This window comes from Crinia signifera, chromosome 8 (genome assembly GCF_055691185.1).
Source record: "Crinia signifera chromosome 8, ASM5569118v1, whole genome shotgun sequence".
NCBI lineage: Eukaryota > Metazoa > Chordata > Amphibia > Anura > Myobatrachidae > Crinia > Crinia signifera.
The window spans coordinates 40,925,087-40,944,653 of NC_139224.1; the positions used below are offsets into that span (position 1 = coordinate 40,925,087).

At 42.8% G+C, this 19,567-nt stretch overlaps 1 protein-coding gene across 5 annotated transcripts in view; it reads left to right on the forward strand.

Annotated features, from left to right (window-relative positions):
- The window catches only part of CACNA2D3 (calcium voltage-gated channel auxiliary subunit alpha2delta 3), an 876,035-nt gene that overhangs the window by 519,444 nt on the left and 337,024 nt on the right, over positions 1-19,567 (forward strand). For all 5 annotated transcript variants that reach the window (XM_083156212.1, XM_083156214.1, XM_083156213.1 and 2 more), the window contains 2 exons: positions 1,936-2,014; positions 8,854-8,987. In XM_083156212.1, coding sequence (XP_083012338.1) covers positions 1,936-2,014; positions 8,854-8,987 — 213 coding nt within the window. The remainder of the gene's footprint in view (positions 1-1,935; positions 2,015-8,853; positions 8,988-19,567) is intronic.

The window sequence follows — 19,567 nt, forward strand, 5'->3', positions numbered from 1 at the left end:
AATCATATTGAATACTTTGCAAAAGCTTGGAATGAATTACGTTTTGCTGACATCAATAAGGTATAATATGATCCCATATAGGTCATGTTTCCGGGTCACCCGGCAACAGCACTGGGTATCACCAACAGTCAGAATTTAAAAATCCACAGGTGACCTGGGAATCATGTTAGGGGACCTTGAGGATCAAGTTTGGAAACCACTGGTCTAGATAGACAGTCAATATGTTGACACCATATTGTCGACATGCATTAGGCCAACATGGTCGAAAAGTTCCAAGACTCAACTGGTAAAAGGAAAGAAAAAGTGCTTAAGGTTGTCAGATACAAAGGATCGACAGGTTCAATGGGACACAGTTTTTTCAAGTTTTTCAATATACTGTATGCTTCACCATCTACAGGGACTATAACTGGGAATAGTAACCTGTGATGCAGTAGTAAAGTGAGGCACCTTGCTGGAAGCATGGTGAGCGAGGCGAGCCCTCAGGGCTTTTGCCTTTGATATAATTGTCATATATCATGAAATACACATAATAAAATAAACTATTGTAAGAGGGTCAGCAGAACAGTTACCATCTCCTGAGGTAGATGGTAAGGTGCAGCAGCTGAGAGGACACAAATCAGTCTAATAGGGGTGCAACTGACCTCGATCATTTTTATTAGTAAATCAAACAAAACAGAAATAGCATCAAAATAAATCCTTGCTGTCTGGTTCTAACTAATACATAGGATAATATCCTAACTCTCTGGAAAACAATATCAGATGCATACAGTATCAGTCTTAAGGTGGCCATACACCACCAATCCATACAGATTTGTCTTCAGATCTGGCTGGTTGGAACAAAAACATAGGTATGGATGACAGCAAATAACAGTTGACCATTTGCTTGGAAATGCTGGAAAACTGACAAACTGTCACTCATCCATAACCATGTTTTTGTTCCAACCAGCCAGATCTGAAGATAAATCTTACTGGTGTATGGGCACCTTTAGGTTGTCCCCCACATAAAGCACTGCACAGTGTCTCTTTTCCCCAGGTAAAGAGACCTCTAACTCTCAGTCTAGCAGCTGTTTCACAAGACTCTCACAGGTGGAGGTACTGATTAGCCTTCTGGGGCAAACCCTCCCTCTCTTCAACCACCCAACCCCAGGGCCCTATACTGATTCTTAGAAAGAGACCAATAGCTCACAGAAGAACCAGCAAATCTCCTGTGCTTTTAAAACACATATGGCAGAAACCTGTGGAAACTATACCTGCCTTCCATTACTATACCAGTGACCCTGTCACACTATGTAAAAAAGGGTGTCAACCTTTTTGTGTTTCGACCATTTCCATGTCGAACTTTTGACCCTGTCCCCCTTAGGTATCTGATGACCTTTTCTACTGTCATATTTTTGACCCTGTCAACCTTTTGACCTAATGGATGTTAAAACTAATGACTATATAATGGCTACTTAATGACTGTAGATCTGTGCCACACCCATCGATAAAACTTCAGCTTTACAGGAAGTCTGACGTTTCGCACAGGTGGGAACTGTTAAATATTGACATGAAAAAATAGTTCTTCTTTGTTTCCCTACAGTATGATGCAATGTATTAGGGTACTGACCATTCATCTCAAACATATTCATCAAGCACTAAATATGTTACCGCTTATTGGACAGTTATTCTTTCTGCAGCCAGTTTATGGAATGCTTTGAAATAAATGTAATAATAACCCTGGATTCAGCCATGAAACATATATTTTTGGATTTCTTAGATTTGCCAGATGAAACTGAACATTTTAGGTTCATGTTTGAAGTTTTCACGCCTCATGTGTGATATTAAGCACCTTGCCCATGTATCACAGTGATCTGCAGTACAATAAACTCATTTTAATTTTACAATTTTTTTATTGGTTGTTTTATTTGTAATGAGATTGTTTCATTGTACTTCTAGGTTCGCATATTCACATACTTGATTGGAAGAGAAGCAGCTTTTGCGGACAATCTGAAATGGATGGCTTGCGCCAATAAGGGTGAGGACACTTTCCTATGCCGATATTTTTTGTTTTGCTTAATACTTGTTTGTAATAAACTTAAGAGAATGAGCCTGGAATAAATGAGGTAATTCAGGCCTGCTCGCTAGGTACACTGCCCAGAGAGCAGGTAAACGCCGCCCCACGCACCCCCCCCCCTTACACATCCGCTCGCATGCGGTAGCACAGAGGAAAAATAATTTGCTAAATCTGGACATACTTTTGACCTGCACGGTGATGGCCGTATTGGGGGCGGGCACTGACGTCATGTGATATCATACGCATCTGCAGGGGTATGCCCAGTGTTTCTATGGGTGCGCCCACAATTTTTGTGGACATGCCCATAAAACGCTTGGAGGACCCCAGAGACCACCCCCTGTCTGTCCATCATTTTAAGAAATCCCTGGCAACTGTGAAACTCGCCAAAGGTGTTCGCTACGGGTGTGTGTGCACATGGGCATGAGCGACTATGCGCATGTGCACTCCCCCAAAATTGAAAATGGGTCAGAATTCGCTGCAAATTAAGCATGTCTGAATCGGCCCCAAAGTCAGCTGACTATAAGCCCACAGTATCAGTCCACAGTACGATTCCAGGATTTACATTTACTGAGGGGTTACCAGAGTCATCAATCATTGATGGCTTGGATCAGTAGTTTTTTAAACAGCAGTAGGAATAAAGGGTAATCATAGTGTTCATTCTAGCACCCGCCATATTTGAAAACCCATGCAGTTCCTCTTCCCTGCCTGGGGTGTCGCTGTCTGCTGTGGTGTATCTAGCACAGGTCTGGTTTACATATCAGTGCTGATATACAGAACACACTGTGCTAGAAGCACTACAGCAGACAGCAACACCCCAGGCAGGGAAGAGAACTGCATGGGTTTTCAAATATGGCGGGTGCTAGAATGAACACTAAATCAATCCTGTCTTTCCAATGATTTATATCGCCTTTATAAAATGTAGTCAAGGATTGGTGGCTTAGAAAACTTAAAGTAAATCTACCCTTAAATATATATATTTCTAAAAAGTCATATTTTCAGTTTCAATTATTCTGTGAATCTGGATAAATTTTCCCAAAATGTCATCACTTTGTTGTATGAACACTTTGTGTTGTTCTGCATTGTTCTGTATTTTCTTTAGTGGCAATCATGACATTTGCCCTGGTAACTGTACAGAAAAAGTGCTGGATAATGTACAGTACAAACTAATCAGGGGTTTGCTTTTATTTCATAAGACCTGGTCCAGGCTGGCGAGTTTGATGGAACCATGCACAGATCAGTGAGATCTGTGCATGGGTTCTGTCCAAAAAAGTGTCTAAAAGTACAGACAATTAAAAAATGGGGCACTTCAGACACCAACACTGGATCAATTTTGTTTATGCGCAGGATGCGGACTGTATCTGCACAGCGCGCCATCCTCCGGAACTAACTGAAATACACAAGATACGATGAGGAGATCATCTGTCGTGGTTGAACTACTGTATTTCAATCCTCTAGCAATGTTGCCGTGACCCATTCTGTACCTTTGAGCTTCCCATTTGGATGTCTATACATCATTAATAACATACTGTACTTTGGGGGCTATCTAGTTTGCTCCCATGCAGATGTTTGTATCGCCCAATACCTCCACTTATTGGGGATTATGCATTGTGTGCCTCAAACAGGTGAAGCCTAATCCCGATAATAAGATGTCCAACGATAATGCATGGGATCAGGGATTTATACCTAATCCCATGTGTTTTTGCATGACCGCGGCTCTTATTTTGGCCTCTAATTGGATCAGGCGATAACGACCATCAGTCATAAATCATGATATCCGTCCGTTTTTAACGGCTAAAACTGTTTTGAGGATAATTGGATGTCCCCTAAGTACTTACACTGAACCTGTAGCAATAATTACACGTTTATACTATCACTGTTTGTTGGACAATTACATATACTTTGTTTATGCTATTATCTGTCTACTACCAATTATTTGCCTGGACCCAATCATTATTGCTCGAGGCCTTTTATGAAAATGTGAGTGAAAAGTCTAATTCCGCCGGCAGTTTAAATTGAAACTGCTTTGTGTTTAAGATTGAACTGTTAATTCCAAACGTTTTTGTGTTTAAAACAATTACTTAGATAAATCTTGTTTTAAAGAGACCAGTATGGCTTCATGTGCCGATAAGAGTTACCACTTACACATAATTACACAAGAGCAAATGCTGAAATTGAAAGCAATTTAGCTTCCAGTAAACCTTAGCCAGAATCGCCGGCCCTCAGTGTTATTCCATATTCCTGCACATCTACAAGTTTTCTCTTGCATCAATCAACTATTCTGGCTTCTGTTGTCTTTAGTGAACTGACGCGTGTACCGTATCCTTGGGGATGGCAGGAAACTAAAGCCGATTTAATCTCTGACTCGGCCAAACGGCGCGGGCTTTAATCCACGAGTGGGTTGGCCGAACACACAGCAGTCAAAGAGGTCACTGGCCCACAAATCAATTTTACTTGAGGATCATTTCTTCCTTGAGTGCACCGTACAACGCACAGTAGTTTGCAAAATTTCCATCTCCGTGTGCAGTGTCCTTGTGCCGGCCAGAGATCACTGGGGAGTCGCTCTCATTCTCTGACTCAAGCTCCTAATGCGAAAATCGTAAGCCCTTCCGCGCACGTACTCCATTACATTTAATGCAGAAGTAGAACATATCTTGTGGGAGAGGGTGTTTAATGACGCATGGCAGCAACCCATTTTAAATACATTAGAACAATCAAAAGCCAGAAATCCCAACAGAGACCGCCGGTGAAATTGACATTCCATTTTCCGGATGTGCTGTAAGCAAGTACGCTTCTGAAAGTTAAATGACAGGATTAGGCCGTTTTGATTAGATTGTTAATTGAACACAGCTAGCTCACACAACGCGTACAGTATGTCACAACACACATAATAAGGCGCAGATTTGCAATCATCGATTTGTGTTATCGTCTATGTTCCAGCCGTACAACCCCTATTGCTGTTGGTTTACTGTCTACTGCGTACACACTGTACGGCTAAATTATGACAGCTGGCAAGTGCAAAGTATATTTATACTGTGTTTCCAACATCGTCATTATTTGTATAGGAAATTGAATTGCTATAGTCACCTTGTGGGTTTGGGAGGGTGATCGTTGTTGCTATGGTTTCCTGTTATTCCAATATGATTATACAATAAAGGATCATACTGTATAATAATAAGTTGAACTTCTAAAACCCATAGCAGCTATTAGGGTCTTTACTTTCTTTAACCTACTGTGCATTAGCCTGGTCACAATTAATATCTGATTGAAAATTATGGTACAGAACACAGGGGGTTATCAGTGGCGAGGAGAGGGGTGAGTACTCTTTACTGGGTCCTGCTGCCCCCCCCCCCCTTTTTTTTTTTTTGCAGTGAAGTCAGCGGCAATTGGACAGTGAGAGAGGTCTAACTGCTGTTGCTGCAGTGCCACTCCCGGCACGGCACTGGCTGCTGTGTACTGCACTGGGGATAGTGTCAGTCCATATTCCCTCTCACTGCATGATGAGCACGGCACTGGCTGCTGTGTACTGCACTGGGGATAGTGTCAGTCCATATTCCCTCTCACTGCATGATGAGCATGGCACTGGCTGCTGTGTACTGCACTGGGGATAGTGTCAGTCCATATTCCCACTCACTGCATGATGAGCATGGCACTGGCTGCTGTGTACTGCACTGGGGATAGTGGCAGTCCATATTCCCTCTCACTGCATGATGAGCACGGCACTGGCTGCTGTGTACTGCACTGGGGATAGTGGCAGTCCATATTCACACTCACTGCATGATGAGCACGGCACTTGCTGCTGTGTACTGCACTGGGGATAGTGGCAGTCTATATTCCCTCTCACTGCATGATGAGCACGGCACTGGCTGCTGTGTACTGCACTGGGGATAGTGTCAGTCCATATTCCCTCTCACTGCATGAGGAGCACGGCACTGGCTGCTGTGTACTGCACTGGGGATAGTGTCAGTCCATATACCCTCTCACTGCATGATGAGCACGGCACTGGCTGCTGTGTACTGCACTGGGGAGAGTGGCAGTCCATATTCCCTCTCACTGCATGATGAGCACGGCACTGGCTGCTGTGTACTGCACTGGAGAGAGTGGCAGTCCATATTCCCTCTCACTGCATGATGAGCACGGCACTGGCTGCTGTGTCCTGTACTGGGGATAGTGGCAGTCCATATACCCTCTCACTGCATGATGAGCATGGCACTGGCTGCTGTGTCCTGCACTGGGGATAGTGTCAGTCCATATTCCCTCTCACTGCATGATGAGCACGGCACTGGCTGCTGTGTACTGCACTGGGGATAGTGTCATTCCATATTCCCTCTCACTGCATGATGAGCACGGCACTGGCTGCTGTGTACTGCACTGGGGATAGTGGCAGTCCATATTCCCTCTCACTGCATGATGAGCATGGCACTGGCTGCTGTGTCCTGCACTGGGGATAGTGTCAGTCCATATTCCCTCTCACTGCATGATGAGCACGGCACTGGCTGCCGTGTACTGCACTGGGGATAGTGGCAGTCCATGTTCCCTCTAATTGACCCGATAAGCTGTGAAGCTCGCAGCTTACCTAGTACTTGTGACGCCACCCTGGCGATTACCCGTAATCCCCCGTCGCTGTTTCCCCTTGCAACCATGCGAGGGGATGTGTTGCAAAGACATATCCCCTCACATGTGCCCGCAGCAGGAGAAATCATTCAATGGTCCACGACCATCAAATGTTTTCCCCTGCCTTCAGTGGAGATTGACTTATATTTGGAGGCGCCCGGGATGAAGACAGGGAGGGTGGCTGACGTCATGTGATGTCAGCAGCCCGCCCCCAGCAGGGATCGACCTGCCCACGTATCCATGGGAACGCCAGCCTTTTCATGGGGACGGCCGTGAAACGCTGGGTGTTCCCATGTCCAAACGCCGCCACCACCCCCTTCTGTCCCTCCCCATTGCAAGCGGCCCGGCAACACTGTAAATCACTGAAGCCATTCGCAGGTGGGGTTTGCACATGCGCATTAAGAGAATGTGCAAGCACAAACCCCGCCCATTGGGGGCAAGGGCTGAATTCGGTTCACTCCGTGTGAACCAGAATCAGCCCTGATGTGTGAAGGAGTGAGCAATCACAACCCCCCCCCCCCGTCCCTTCTGACCCCAGTCGCTTATTGATTCTCACACCGCCCCTATAAGGTGATAGACCTAGACATGCATAGAGCGATTGTTACTTCTGACACCATCATATTTGATTACATCATACAAGCTATCTCTGTACTGCACATAAATTACATCAAATGACGAGATCAAGAAAGACAGATGGAATTGGCCACATTTGATTGACCAACATTTATCCTGGCACCTCATTAACACCAGCATTGCAGATCCCCTCTCCCATTTTGTTACTTAACCCTTTGAATGCCAAGGGAATTTGTCAAAATAGGTCTGAAAATTGGCAAGCAAACCTTTTTTTAATAATGACCTGTAATGTTTCCCTTATATAGGAAGTATAATCTTTTTACACAACATTTTTTATTTGATTTATATATCAAATGTGAGCGACGCTGGCAATTTTAGCGGATACTTGGCACATCTCTCACAGAGATGTTGGCACTCAAAGGGTTAATTCTGTATATCTCTATGATGGGCCTTCGGTTAAGCTTCATTGTTCTATTACTGCTGCCATAAAGAGATTGTCTGGTACTTCCTCATCTTTTTCCAGACACCGCTTACGCTTCGGAACTTACATAGCATCATCGTCCCCTTGCGGGCTCGCTTAGCTCGCCATGCTTTGGGCTCGGTGGCTCGCTCTGCTCCGCTTCCCTCGCCACAACTTAACTAAGGGTGGCGTGGACACAGGAGGGTGGCGTGGACACAGGTTCCCTCACTGAAAATCCTCATGTAGCGTCTAACGTAACTAGCGTAAGCGGTGGCTGCAAAGATGAGGAAGTACCGATTATCTCTATAGGTTATACCACCCAGCAGTCCAGATTTCAGCGGAAAAGTCACAGGGGGGCTGGGGGCATGGCCAGCAGCTCGCAGAGTACTGGGCTTTCAAGTTAATACAATACTGGCTGGATTGTATTATGCGTCTTAGCGTATTAGGCTACTGCACAAATACAAGTGCTGGCTGGACCTCAGAGAGCACACACACTCAGGAGAACAATAGGGAATATTTCCCAATTCCGCTTGTTTCTGCCGAATTTACACATTGAAAAGTTGGTTGGAAAATAACAAAGTGTCTATTGGGACTGTAAATATCTTTAAGTACTGAAACGGCTATACGTTATATTGAGTCTTCAATATACAGGTGCAGCAGCACCCAAAGACGTGTCTTTCGTCTTATTATAATAAACCAAGGTATACACCATTATAGAGGACTAAGTCTAGTCTTTTCTTCGACCAGTAGAACAACTATTTTTCAGAGCCTAATTGGGCATTTAATGTATAGAAGAGGAAAAAACCCCTGATGAAGTCTCCAAGTGAGACGAAACACGTTGGGTTCTGTTTCAAAGCTCTGTGAAAATAAAAAGAAAATCATTCCACAAGAAACAAGAAGCTACAAGTGTTCTTTGTTTTTATACTCATTTATTAGTTTTATCTATTGATTATTGTTTATGACATCACACAGTATAGGGTGCTGAAGACACTATTGTTGGTGTATATATATATATATATATATATATATATATATATATATATATATATATATAATGTATGTCAAATTGCTTTAATCCACAGTTGCTTGTGAAATGATAGCAAACTTTATACATGTTTTATTCCAAGTTCATTCAGAGTTTGCGTTTTTGCTGCAGGCTTCTTCACCCAAATATCCACCCTTGCTGATGTACAAGAGAATGTTATGGCATATCTTCATGTCTTAAGTAGACCGAAAGTCATTGACCAGGAGCATGATGTTGTGTGGACAGAAGCGTATGTGGATAGCACAGTAAGTATAGTTAACCCTTTGTCTGGTGTGGCATCATTTACTGCCATACAATACTACTGTGCCAATGTTTTATATAGTAGCGATGATAACGCCAGAAGTGGCTGAAAGAAAAGCCCACACTAATGTTTTATTTAATCTAATTAACATTCCTCAATGAATAACACGATGACTTGTGAATTATTATTAACCTTTCCTCTTTATTTACAACAATAGCGCTTTGCAGCTTCAGTCTCCACCATTAGTTAATCATTTGGCTGCAACAATGTCAGTGCTGCAGAATAGTTACCCCTTAGGAGGATATTCAATCTCTGCCGATTTACCTATGGTAGCAAAACAACTAGGGGGAGGAGACTGCTGAGACCTGTAGTGCAGCAAGCAGGAGGAGGAGTTTGCAAAACAACTAAAATTATCTAATTACACATTTGGATTTAAGTCTCTGTATTCTTATTCCAGATTAAATTCCAATGGGTAAATGCATTAGGGTCTGAGTAGCCTGTAGAGGGGGACTTTGGGAGAGAATTACCATATTTTTAAAGCGGCAATCCACCTCTGGATGGAAGAGCTCGTCTGCCCTTACCAGATGTCCCAACTCCAAGTTGAACCCAGCTGCGCCCCCCCCCCCCCCCCCAAGAAGAAGACCCCAAGTAGGAGGTATGGCTTCAGTATTGGTGGGCAGCGGTTCTGACCCTTGGCCTCACTGACTCTCCCCCTGGCCTCACTGACTCCCCCTCTCACACGCACTGGCTCTCCCTCCAGCCGTAGCTCCATCCAGGGCCCCTGACATGTTGCCCCCCCACCACTCATGATCCATCCATGTTGGCTGACTCCTGTGGGTGCTGAAGGGGAGATGGCCTGTTGAGCCCTACCACTGCTGCCTGTGAGTAGCAACGATCAAGATGGCACCGCCAATGGCTGCCTAGGATCTGTGTCGCTCAGCCAACTTTTTATATTCCCCCTGTCTTCCCTGCCGTGTTCATATCTACTGTTTACTTGTTTTATTTACCTATTTGGCTGTTACAGTGACTAAATGGCACCGCTGACGGTTGTTCAGCTCAGCAAATATATGTTCCCCATGTCTCCCCTGTACATGTATATCACCCTCCCCAGGGTACATCTAGCGTATACCTGTATGTGTTATGTATATCTGTACTGTCACTGTTTAACTGTTACCCAACTGGCTTTTGCACAGTAATCCAAATCTAATTCCTAGTATACGCCAGTATACCTGGCCAAACAAAGCTTATTTTGGCTCTGATTTACAAGGCAAAACCAGTCGATCTTGCATTTTAAATAATTGCTGTTTTAAAAATACAGGTATTCTCATCTGAGGTCCCACACCTCCATCAACTTGGACCCTATTAGTTACCCCCAACTACATTGGGGGGTGTTCACGCTTACATAGGGGGATATTTCCTGACAGGGGAAATATCATCACATGGCAATTTAATGCTGACGTTAACGACAGCATTGAAGGCTGTCAGATCCGACTTTTTATAAAGTCTGATCTGTTTTGGCGGAGATGGCCATGGATTGTCAAATTCACAGCCATTTTCCATCAATCAGCGGCCATTTTTGCTGATTCACGGACTTTACAACGCTCGGCAGCCGGAACATTACATTCTGACTGTCGAATTACCGTTTGATCTGATGAACCGGCCCAGGATGTTCCGACAGTCAGAATCCCAGATTAAATACACCCCGGATTGTCGAATTACTGTTTGATCAAATGAAACGGCCCAGGACGTCCCGGATTGAAACCCCCCCCCCCCCACAGTTGGGAATGGTTTGCTGTACTGAGAAGGTTTAAATATGTCATTGTAATTTGTGAGAGATGACCGATTTTTTTATTTTTTTATTCATCTGGAGCATTTTCATTAATTGGTTGTGAGCAATTGTAAGCAATACAGTATGTAGCTGTGCAGTAATGAGGACACAGTGTGGCACCAGAGCACTGGATCGCAGCTGTGCTTCGGTTCCTAGAAGATTTGTACTTTTCCCGCGTTTATTATTTTTCAGAAAAACTGTTTTATCTAATAATGTTTTTCACTCAGCTTTCTTATCATGAAGTTTTAGATTTCTCTCGGTGCTAACAATGTCTTTCACAGCTACGGTATGTGGTCACAGGTAATCCGGTCAAGGGGCAGATGGGACTTAAAATGTTAAATGATGAAAACAGGATTTCCCGTCAGATCTCATTCCACCATTACTCTCTGCCAAAGCTACATCTCATATTTCATATTGTTGCACAAATGTAATATACACACAAGTATTGTATATAGTGTGTGCATTGTACCCAATAAATATACAGTATCTAAAATACATTCTCCAGTAAGTATACAGTTGGAATAGATGGGCTCTTCAGCACCGCCTGGTGGTAACACAAACATATTGCATTTATTTTTGTTCACTCCACTTCCTTGCCATCTGTTTGGACAACTGACCTTGGTTGAAGCCGAGCGTTCCTAGTGCGTGAACCTTTTGTACCTTTGTTTACTTATCCATTTACTATTTTAAGATTTGAACTTGAAGTTCCCAGATTAGGGTGAATTAGTCTTTTGCATGATGTTAAAACTCAGCTACTTTGTTTCTTTCCCATATATCGCTCATACTGTCCTCACATCATCTCTAACGATATACCCCATATTGCAGAGGGTTCATCCTCTCGGTAACTATAGCAATTTTATTCTGCTAATGCCAAATGGTAATTTTACATATTTTAGAGTAATCATCTTGGAAAGGAGTTTTTTTTCCTGGCTCTTTCATCACTCTTGATGATGCATTACTGTGTTTTAAAGAAGCAATGCTTCAGATGAGCCCATCAAAGAGAAAGATGTTACTGGCTGGAGTGCGATCATTTAACATTCCCCGTCTCTTTACACATGTGGAATCTTATGTTTTTGTATTTACATACAGACAGCAGATCTATCTATCTATCGATCTATCTATCTATCTATCTATCTATCTATCTATCTATCTATCTATCTATCTATCGATCTAAATTATCTGTCTTTCAGGGGTATTCAATTAGGCGCGAAGAAACATTGGGAGTAAAAAAATTTGTTATGTATTTCTGAAGTCTCTGATTTTTTTTCCCCCCGGTTATCCAATGTGGTAGACCCATTTTGGCAGTTCCGTTTTGGATAAAAATGGGGTAAATCTTAGGGATTTGATTTTGCCTGCCTGAGGCAGGTGAAACCAAATCCCTGATAAGCCGCGGCTTGCGCCGGTTTATCATGTAATTGAATAGCCCCCTGGTGACACAATACCCATGATCAATGATTGTTGGTAATTGCATATGATTGACGGACCATGGCAACGCCCATCTTTTTATGGGCGTCCTTATGAAAATGCTGGGCATTCCCATGGGAACACAGGCAGGCCGATGCCTGCCGGGGGCGACTGGCTGACATCCCAGGTTGGCCTCCACCCGTTTTCGGCGATTTACGGAGGGAAAAAAAGTCTGTTTCTACTAACTTTTATTTCCGATGGAGGAGAAATAATTTGGTGGTCGGTGACCATCAAATGATTTCTCCTGCTAGCGGACGCATCCCTTTGCGTGGTACCAAGGGGCTTCGGCAGTGGGGGATGTTTGTCAGGGCGGCGATTTTTCGCTGGTTACAGAGCCTACATGATTCACCTCCTTGTTGGTTTGCTACTTGTCATCATGATCATCTGGCACACTTGCACCTGTGTTACCTATAGAAACAGCCCCGTTACACCTCTCCAGCCATAAGTGTAGTTGCTATTGATGTATGAACTTTGCATCGCCAGTACTTGTACACGTCCAGTTCCAGAACACATGCAGAGCAAAAACACGTGAGATACCGCCTGACAAAAGGCGTACGTTTAACGCCAATTATTAATGACAGGGCAATGATCTGGAGCGATTGCAATGTAACAATTGGAAAGAAATAATGAAGCCAGTGTTTTTCAACCACTGTGTCTTGGCACGCTAGGTGTGCCTTGAGCTGTTCTCAGGTGGGCCTCCAGATCTAGAGATGCCCAAACCAGTTTACAGCCACCACCAGCTCAACTGTTATTCACTGGTCTCTTCTTTTCATGTAAAGGGCCAATGTATTTTATTTTTGTTACCTGTGGTGACCAGTGTGATTGTTTTGTTTATATGGGGGCCAATAGGTTTGTTTTTCCTGTGGGGGGCAATGTGTTTTGCCCTGTGGGGGTCTCATGGTGTGCCTTGGCAATTTTAAAATATTATTTAGTGTGCCACAAGGTAAAAAGGTTGAAAATCACTGCTCTAAGGGGTCTAGTTCCAGAGTGTGCACGCACACTTATGTAGTCAGCTAGAGGGTCAGTAACTTTGTGGAGGACCACGGGTAACTTCTGTAGAAAAAACTATACCAAGATTAGTCCTCCTGACAAACAAAGCGGGTGGTCCTGGAGCAGCCCTGTCCCGTTCCTTGCAGGCTGGCTATGCCCTCTGTCACTGTATTGCAGCTGGCTACATGCCCATGTGCTTTCTGTCCACACCTCTTATATAGAACAGGCCCCCTGCCCCTGCATCCATGCCCCAGTCCGACACTGCTTCATAGACAATAATTTGCTGCAATATTAGCACCTAAGGAACGAACACATCTTTTGTACACTTCAACTAATCGTTATCACAAAGTCATTCACATAATACGACTTTAGTAAGTTGTCGCATGAGAACACTGAGCGTCAACTGGAACTGCTAATGCGTGTTATACTGCACAGGTGGATGACATCATATGACATCAGCGACCACCCCCGATTCGGTCATCAATGTAGAACAGTAAGTCCATGGCTCTGCGGACAGAGGAAAAGTTATTTGATAGTGAGAAACCATCAAATGGTTTTTCCTCTGTGCGGGTGCTTGCGAGTGAATGTGTAAGTGTACACATCTGCTCGCAGCATAGCGAGGGGATCAGGCTGGCGGGGGGTGTGTTTGGCGGGGTGACGTTAACCTGCTCAATAGGTTACGAATGTATGCAGCCTAGTGAGCAGGTCTGAATGACCCCTTAAGTTCATAGAAGGGGCATGTCAAGGGATATGTAGAATTGGGTGTATACCTAATTCCTCTTACATTGTGCTTTAAGGATAGGGCAGGAGCAAGTGTGCATTGATAATGATGCCAGCTATCAAGCCAAAACTTCCGATAGGGATGGCCAAGTAGCAGAGCAGCGACAGCCTCCATTTCCCCGGAGAGAGGCCAAGATCTACCTCCAAGCAGATGCAGCAGCCGGCTTACGTGACACCATGGGTCACAGCTGGGTGATAGCGTTACAAGTTATCTGATACTGCGTCCTACAACACAGTTCAAATCTAGTTCAAGTGCGTGCAGGAGGTGTGACGCATCCTGCTGCATTAGCATATAAGTGCTATCCATGCTTCTTACATGGAAGCAGCAGCGATATCAAACTGCGTGCGTCTGAATCAGGCCAACTAGGCAGAGTCTCTGGCAGAATGTCTGACTTGCGTAGAGAAATTTAGGTTTAGCTGTCTGCAAATGTAGTCCTCAAAATAACTTATCAATGTATTCTGATCCTGAATCTGAAGCACGTTATCTTGTAGAAAAGGAGACCTTTCTTTGTATGTAGGAAATACTGGGACCATGCAGACAAATATTTATAAGTTGTTCACTGACCACTGCCACACTTGCATGAAAGCCATCTCATATCAGAAGTCAAAGAGAGTGTTTATATATAGCATGAACTTATTTATTTATTTATTAATGGATTTGTGTATTTCCTATTTCATTTTTAGAACAGTTACAATGTCATCTAATATTAATAGTTGTTAGTATAAGAGCAGCCCCAACCACTTCAAGAGACTTATTTATGGCAGACGCCAATCAGCAAAAGGTACATACAGTATTATAGTGCAGTCTTGTACTAAGTACCCATACAGTAGTACACCTTCGTTTGTATTATTAGGTAGGCCAAACTATGACCCTCCAGCTGTTGTGAAACTACAAGTCCCAACATGCCTTGCCACAGTTTTGCTAGTAGGGAAAACTATGGCAAGGCATGCTAGGATGTGTAGTTTCACAACAGCTGGAGGGCCACCATTTAGCAATGCTTGCCTTAAATGTTCAGTTTCTAGTTGGAGCCTGCGTACAGATTGCAAAGAGTTAATAAATGCTGTCTTTTCATACCTCATTAGCTGTTTTCATTAGGTCGTACAAGAAAAATGTCCAAGAACTTGTGGATGCTATGTGTTTTAAATCATTCCAAAATATGATACTGATTAAGTTGTCCCTGTAGGCAATGCCGATAATTGCTAGCATCGGTCTTTCATACCATATCCCCTGCACCTCTGAGAAACAGCCCTTCCATGTACGGATAGCAATGTCTATCTTATATCAGGTACATCAGAGTCCTCACATTCACAACAGATCAAATGCATCGTTCTGGTTTAGGTTACAGAGACTGATAGAGAAAATGGACTTTATTCCGCACGTACAAAATGGACGGAAATTTAATAATATGCAGCTCACGGACAATGGCTTTTTTTTTTTCCAAATGTGATGTCATACTGTGTGTCGGTTTGGATTTTTTTTTTTATATTAAGACTCCTACTGGATAATGGAAAACTTGTTTATTGTGTTATTAGGTTCTACTACACGGAGGTCCTTACTTGGCGTAAAACAGTGGATGCTTTGTACTCTAAGTAGGGTTACTCATTGATATGTGAGCTAATGGAGGTGAAAGTGCTATGTATAAATTCAGGTCCCCGCACTGGGTGCCGGGCGTCTTATGGATTTAAATGAAACGCAGAGAAACGCACTCGCCTTTCTCAGAGACTTGATAAGGTGGTATGGAATATAGTGGTGGTGGTGGTGGTGGGGGGGGTTATAACAAATATTTATCATTTTAATTATGTTGAATGGTGATGTCACACAGTGGTGGAACTTGTGAGTGACGGGCCCAGGTGCAAAAATATAACCTGGGCAGCAATGGGCTCCTTGCTCCTCAGAGGCCCCGGTGCAATCCACCAGCTGCACGAATGGTAGTTCCACCTCTGATGTCACAGCTCAGCATCAAAGTCCTTGACTATCAGTGATTTGAGGGGGGTACCTGATGGGAGGAGTCAAATAGTGCCCTTCCACCTAGCCTGGTCTTTATAAATATTTATCCTGTCAATTTACTCAGAGCTCTTGTAGAAATATTGCTGGGACGTGAAGCAGAAATTCCCTCATGCAACGATGATGGTTAGGCTGCATTCCCAGCAATCCTGCCAGCCCACAAAATGGCTGCCTCCACAGTGAATAGACAGTGAGATGGATTTACGTTCAGCCTAGGGAGGAATATTTTAACCCTTTGCAATCCACAAAAAAAATATTTGTTTTACTTATTTCTGCTTTGAATGCTTATTACGTACTATACTATGTTTCGGGGTAACCAAAACCTCAAATACTTGTTCCTTTATGACACATTTTTCACTGATTGTACAGGAAATTTTATTTTTGGTAGTCTTTAAAATATCCATATTGATGACATTAATATTGATTAGACAAAGAACATATGTTTAATGTGTTTGACATGTTATAATGTGAATTCAGTTATACTTTTAATTCATATTTATGACCATCAGCATCTTACTGTTTTTCGTATTTCCCAAATTTAACAAAAAGTTAAAAAAAAACTCCTTTAGATTTGCCTAGAAGCAACCCATGATTCTCACAAAACCAATTGCAATCATAATCTGATAAATTATTCCCATTTTATAAACTAGGCCACCTACAGACCTAAGAATCTGATATTGATAGTGATGTCTTCAAGGACAACTTTGGGGCCCATATATCAGGGTGCGGACAGGGCCGGCAGCAGAAATCTTGGGGCCCAGAACACTGATATCTCTGGGGCCCTACCAACACCTCACGTGTATTTGTATTACATTGCATATGAATGTATTTTTTATTATTAGAAATAAATAGATAATTAATATTTACTATGCAATATAATAGGGAAGAGCAGATGAGAGAGCAACAGCATTGTGCGATGTGTGGTTTGGTGCGTTGCATGATGTCACTAAACTCATTAGTACAAGTAGCCAGACAGGAGACAAGGCAGCCATGCTTACAGTCCCTGAGTCCATCAAAGCCTTGGGGCCCCTCAATTGGTCAGGCCCGGTACAAGTGTCCCCCTTGACCCCACCTGTCGTCTGCCCTGGGTGCGGAGGCAATTCCTAGTACTGACGATGCCTGGGTTGGGAGTTCAGAGAATCTAACATGTTGTTAATCCTCAATTGGGGATTACAACCACAAAATAATCAGCATAGGTGGGTTGAGAATTTTTAACATGCAGCTCTGTCTCAGCTCTCTTGCACAACAAATTACTGAATAAGGTCAGCTGATCTATGTTTTATATTGCCAGTTGGCCGATCGGCATAGTCAGACCTTAAATTTGACCCAAAGGTGTATGAATTCCATAACCCTAAAGCACTGTACAATTTATCATATCCATTAAAGCTACTGAAAAAAATTATAAAAATTCATACCGTTTCAAGAGATTTTCTAAAAGTGAGATAAATCTGTGATTGTTGGGGAAGATTTCCTACAATTAAAGAAATCTGAAATCATTGCGTTTATCATAAACTGATTGATAATAAACTGTAAAAGGCATTTGCATCTTCTGTCCTATCCTCTCTCTAAGAGAGTACAGGCAACTGTTTGTCTGAGTACTGTTACTTTTTTAATAAAATAAAGCTCTGTTTTTACAATATTGTAAAGCAATTTAAGTTTAGCAGTCTATCCTGAGCACCTGAGGCGGAACATGAGCCTTGAAGTAAGGAGATTCAATGCCCTGAAATGTATGTCCATCCTTCCATGGTCTTCATTTTTTGATTATTTTTGGTTGCTGAAACATGTCCAGAAAAAAAATCTGGAGGCCATATGGATGGACTGACATCTCCAGCTCTGTTAAACATCCAAGCATCTGATGTGTGACCTTTTGCATGTATACAGTTTATCATCAATAATCTTACTTATCTAAACCTGAAATAAAAACTCGAATACTTAGGTTTGGCAGAGAGTGTTTGCTGAATATATTTAAAGCACTTTAAGCTAACTAATTTGATTATAATTAATTAATGGTGGCCATGAAAGAACGGCTCCACCCACAACTGACATACGTAATCAAACATTCCTTAACAACAAGCGGTATCTGCTCCACCTTCTACCCATCCGGGTGATGCTGCTGTCCCAGAGCGGGTGATCCAGCGAAGGTCTAGAGTAAATGAAGGTGAGCGCACCAAAAAAACAAGCCATATACACTGAATCGTCACTTAATAAAGTCTTAAATCAATTAACCTGCTGTTCTTTCCCGCTAATCAGCCAACGCAATTAAGCACCCACCATTAAGAAAAAAGGAGAGGGAGGGTGGGAAACTTCAGGAGAAAGAGGAAGACTCCTTCTTTTCCTGTCCCTAATGTCCCAGCTAACTCTGCCATCCCCAGCATCCTTATTGGACCCGAGTCACATGCTTCCCTAGGTGCACACAGCCTTGGATGTTTAACCCACTACATGGCTATGGCAGTCATTCCGTTATTCTTCCCATATTGTTATAGTTCACCATCAAAACCAAAACCAGAAAATCAAAAGAAGATATGCAGAAGTGGTGGTACTTAACGTTTGTAGCCCTTCTACAATCTACCTGTACCGTACATTGTTATTTTATTGTTTTAGCGGAGAACTCCTAGGAACATCTAAAAACTTGATATGGCAGTAAACATCTAGAGCGATCTGTGTAGTTCTTTAAATGATAATTGCACACTAAAAACCTCATCCAATACTAGTAGAACACTGAATGAGGCACATTAAAGGGACCACACAGTTCTAGAATATTATACTGGTGCTCCAACTGCTGATTGTTCTCCATGAAGAACTCTCTTAGAAATGAGAGGTGTATAAAGACCTGTATTTGTTTCTATTGCTGATAGGTCAAAGCTGTAATTTAGACCAATCTTCTAGAAACTAACAAAGGACAGTTTGTGCTTTAATAATTGCAGATTATCAGTAATGGATGATGCAGCCCTACAGTGCCTGTGGGGAGCGGGGAGCTCTCCTTTTGTGTAGCATTCCTTTGTACATCCCCTCCGCAGATCTGCTACTCAGGAGCATAAGAAAAATAATACCGTTAGTAGAATTACAATATAAATAAGCCCTAGAACTCCTTGATGTTATTTTTTATTGCTTGATCCTTCCGTGTTATTTATTGGCTATTATGGATAAAATACTGTAAGGTCTTTTAATATAATTTTTATCATTTCTGCAAAACCGTTAAGAAGTATGTATTTTCCTCTTGATGTAACACCCGTGGCTTTCTAACAAATGATACTGGATCAGCGCCCAAAAAAGTTTGAGAACACAGCACTGAGAATGCAGACATGGAGACAGCACGTTCCGTGCAATGCGATAAAAAGATCATTTAGCAAAAAATAAAATTGCATTTCAGTCCTCAGGATAAAGTTTATTTTCCCTTACGTTTGTAGTAAAATCAATAGTGAAACCATAGAAATCAGTGGTGGTTAGCTAGTTGTCATGGTGTAGAGGTCATTGGTGGCTAGCTGGTTGTCATGGTGTAGAGGTCAGTGGTGGCTGG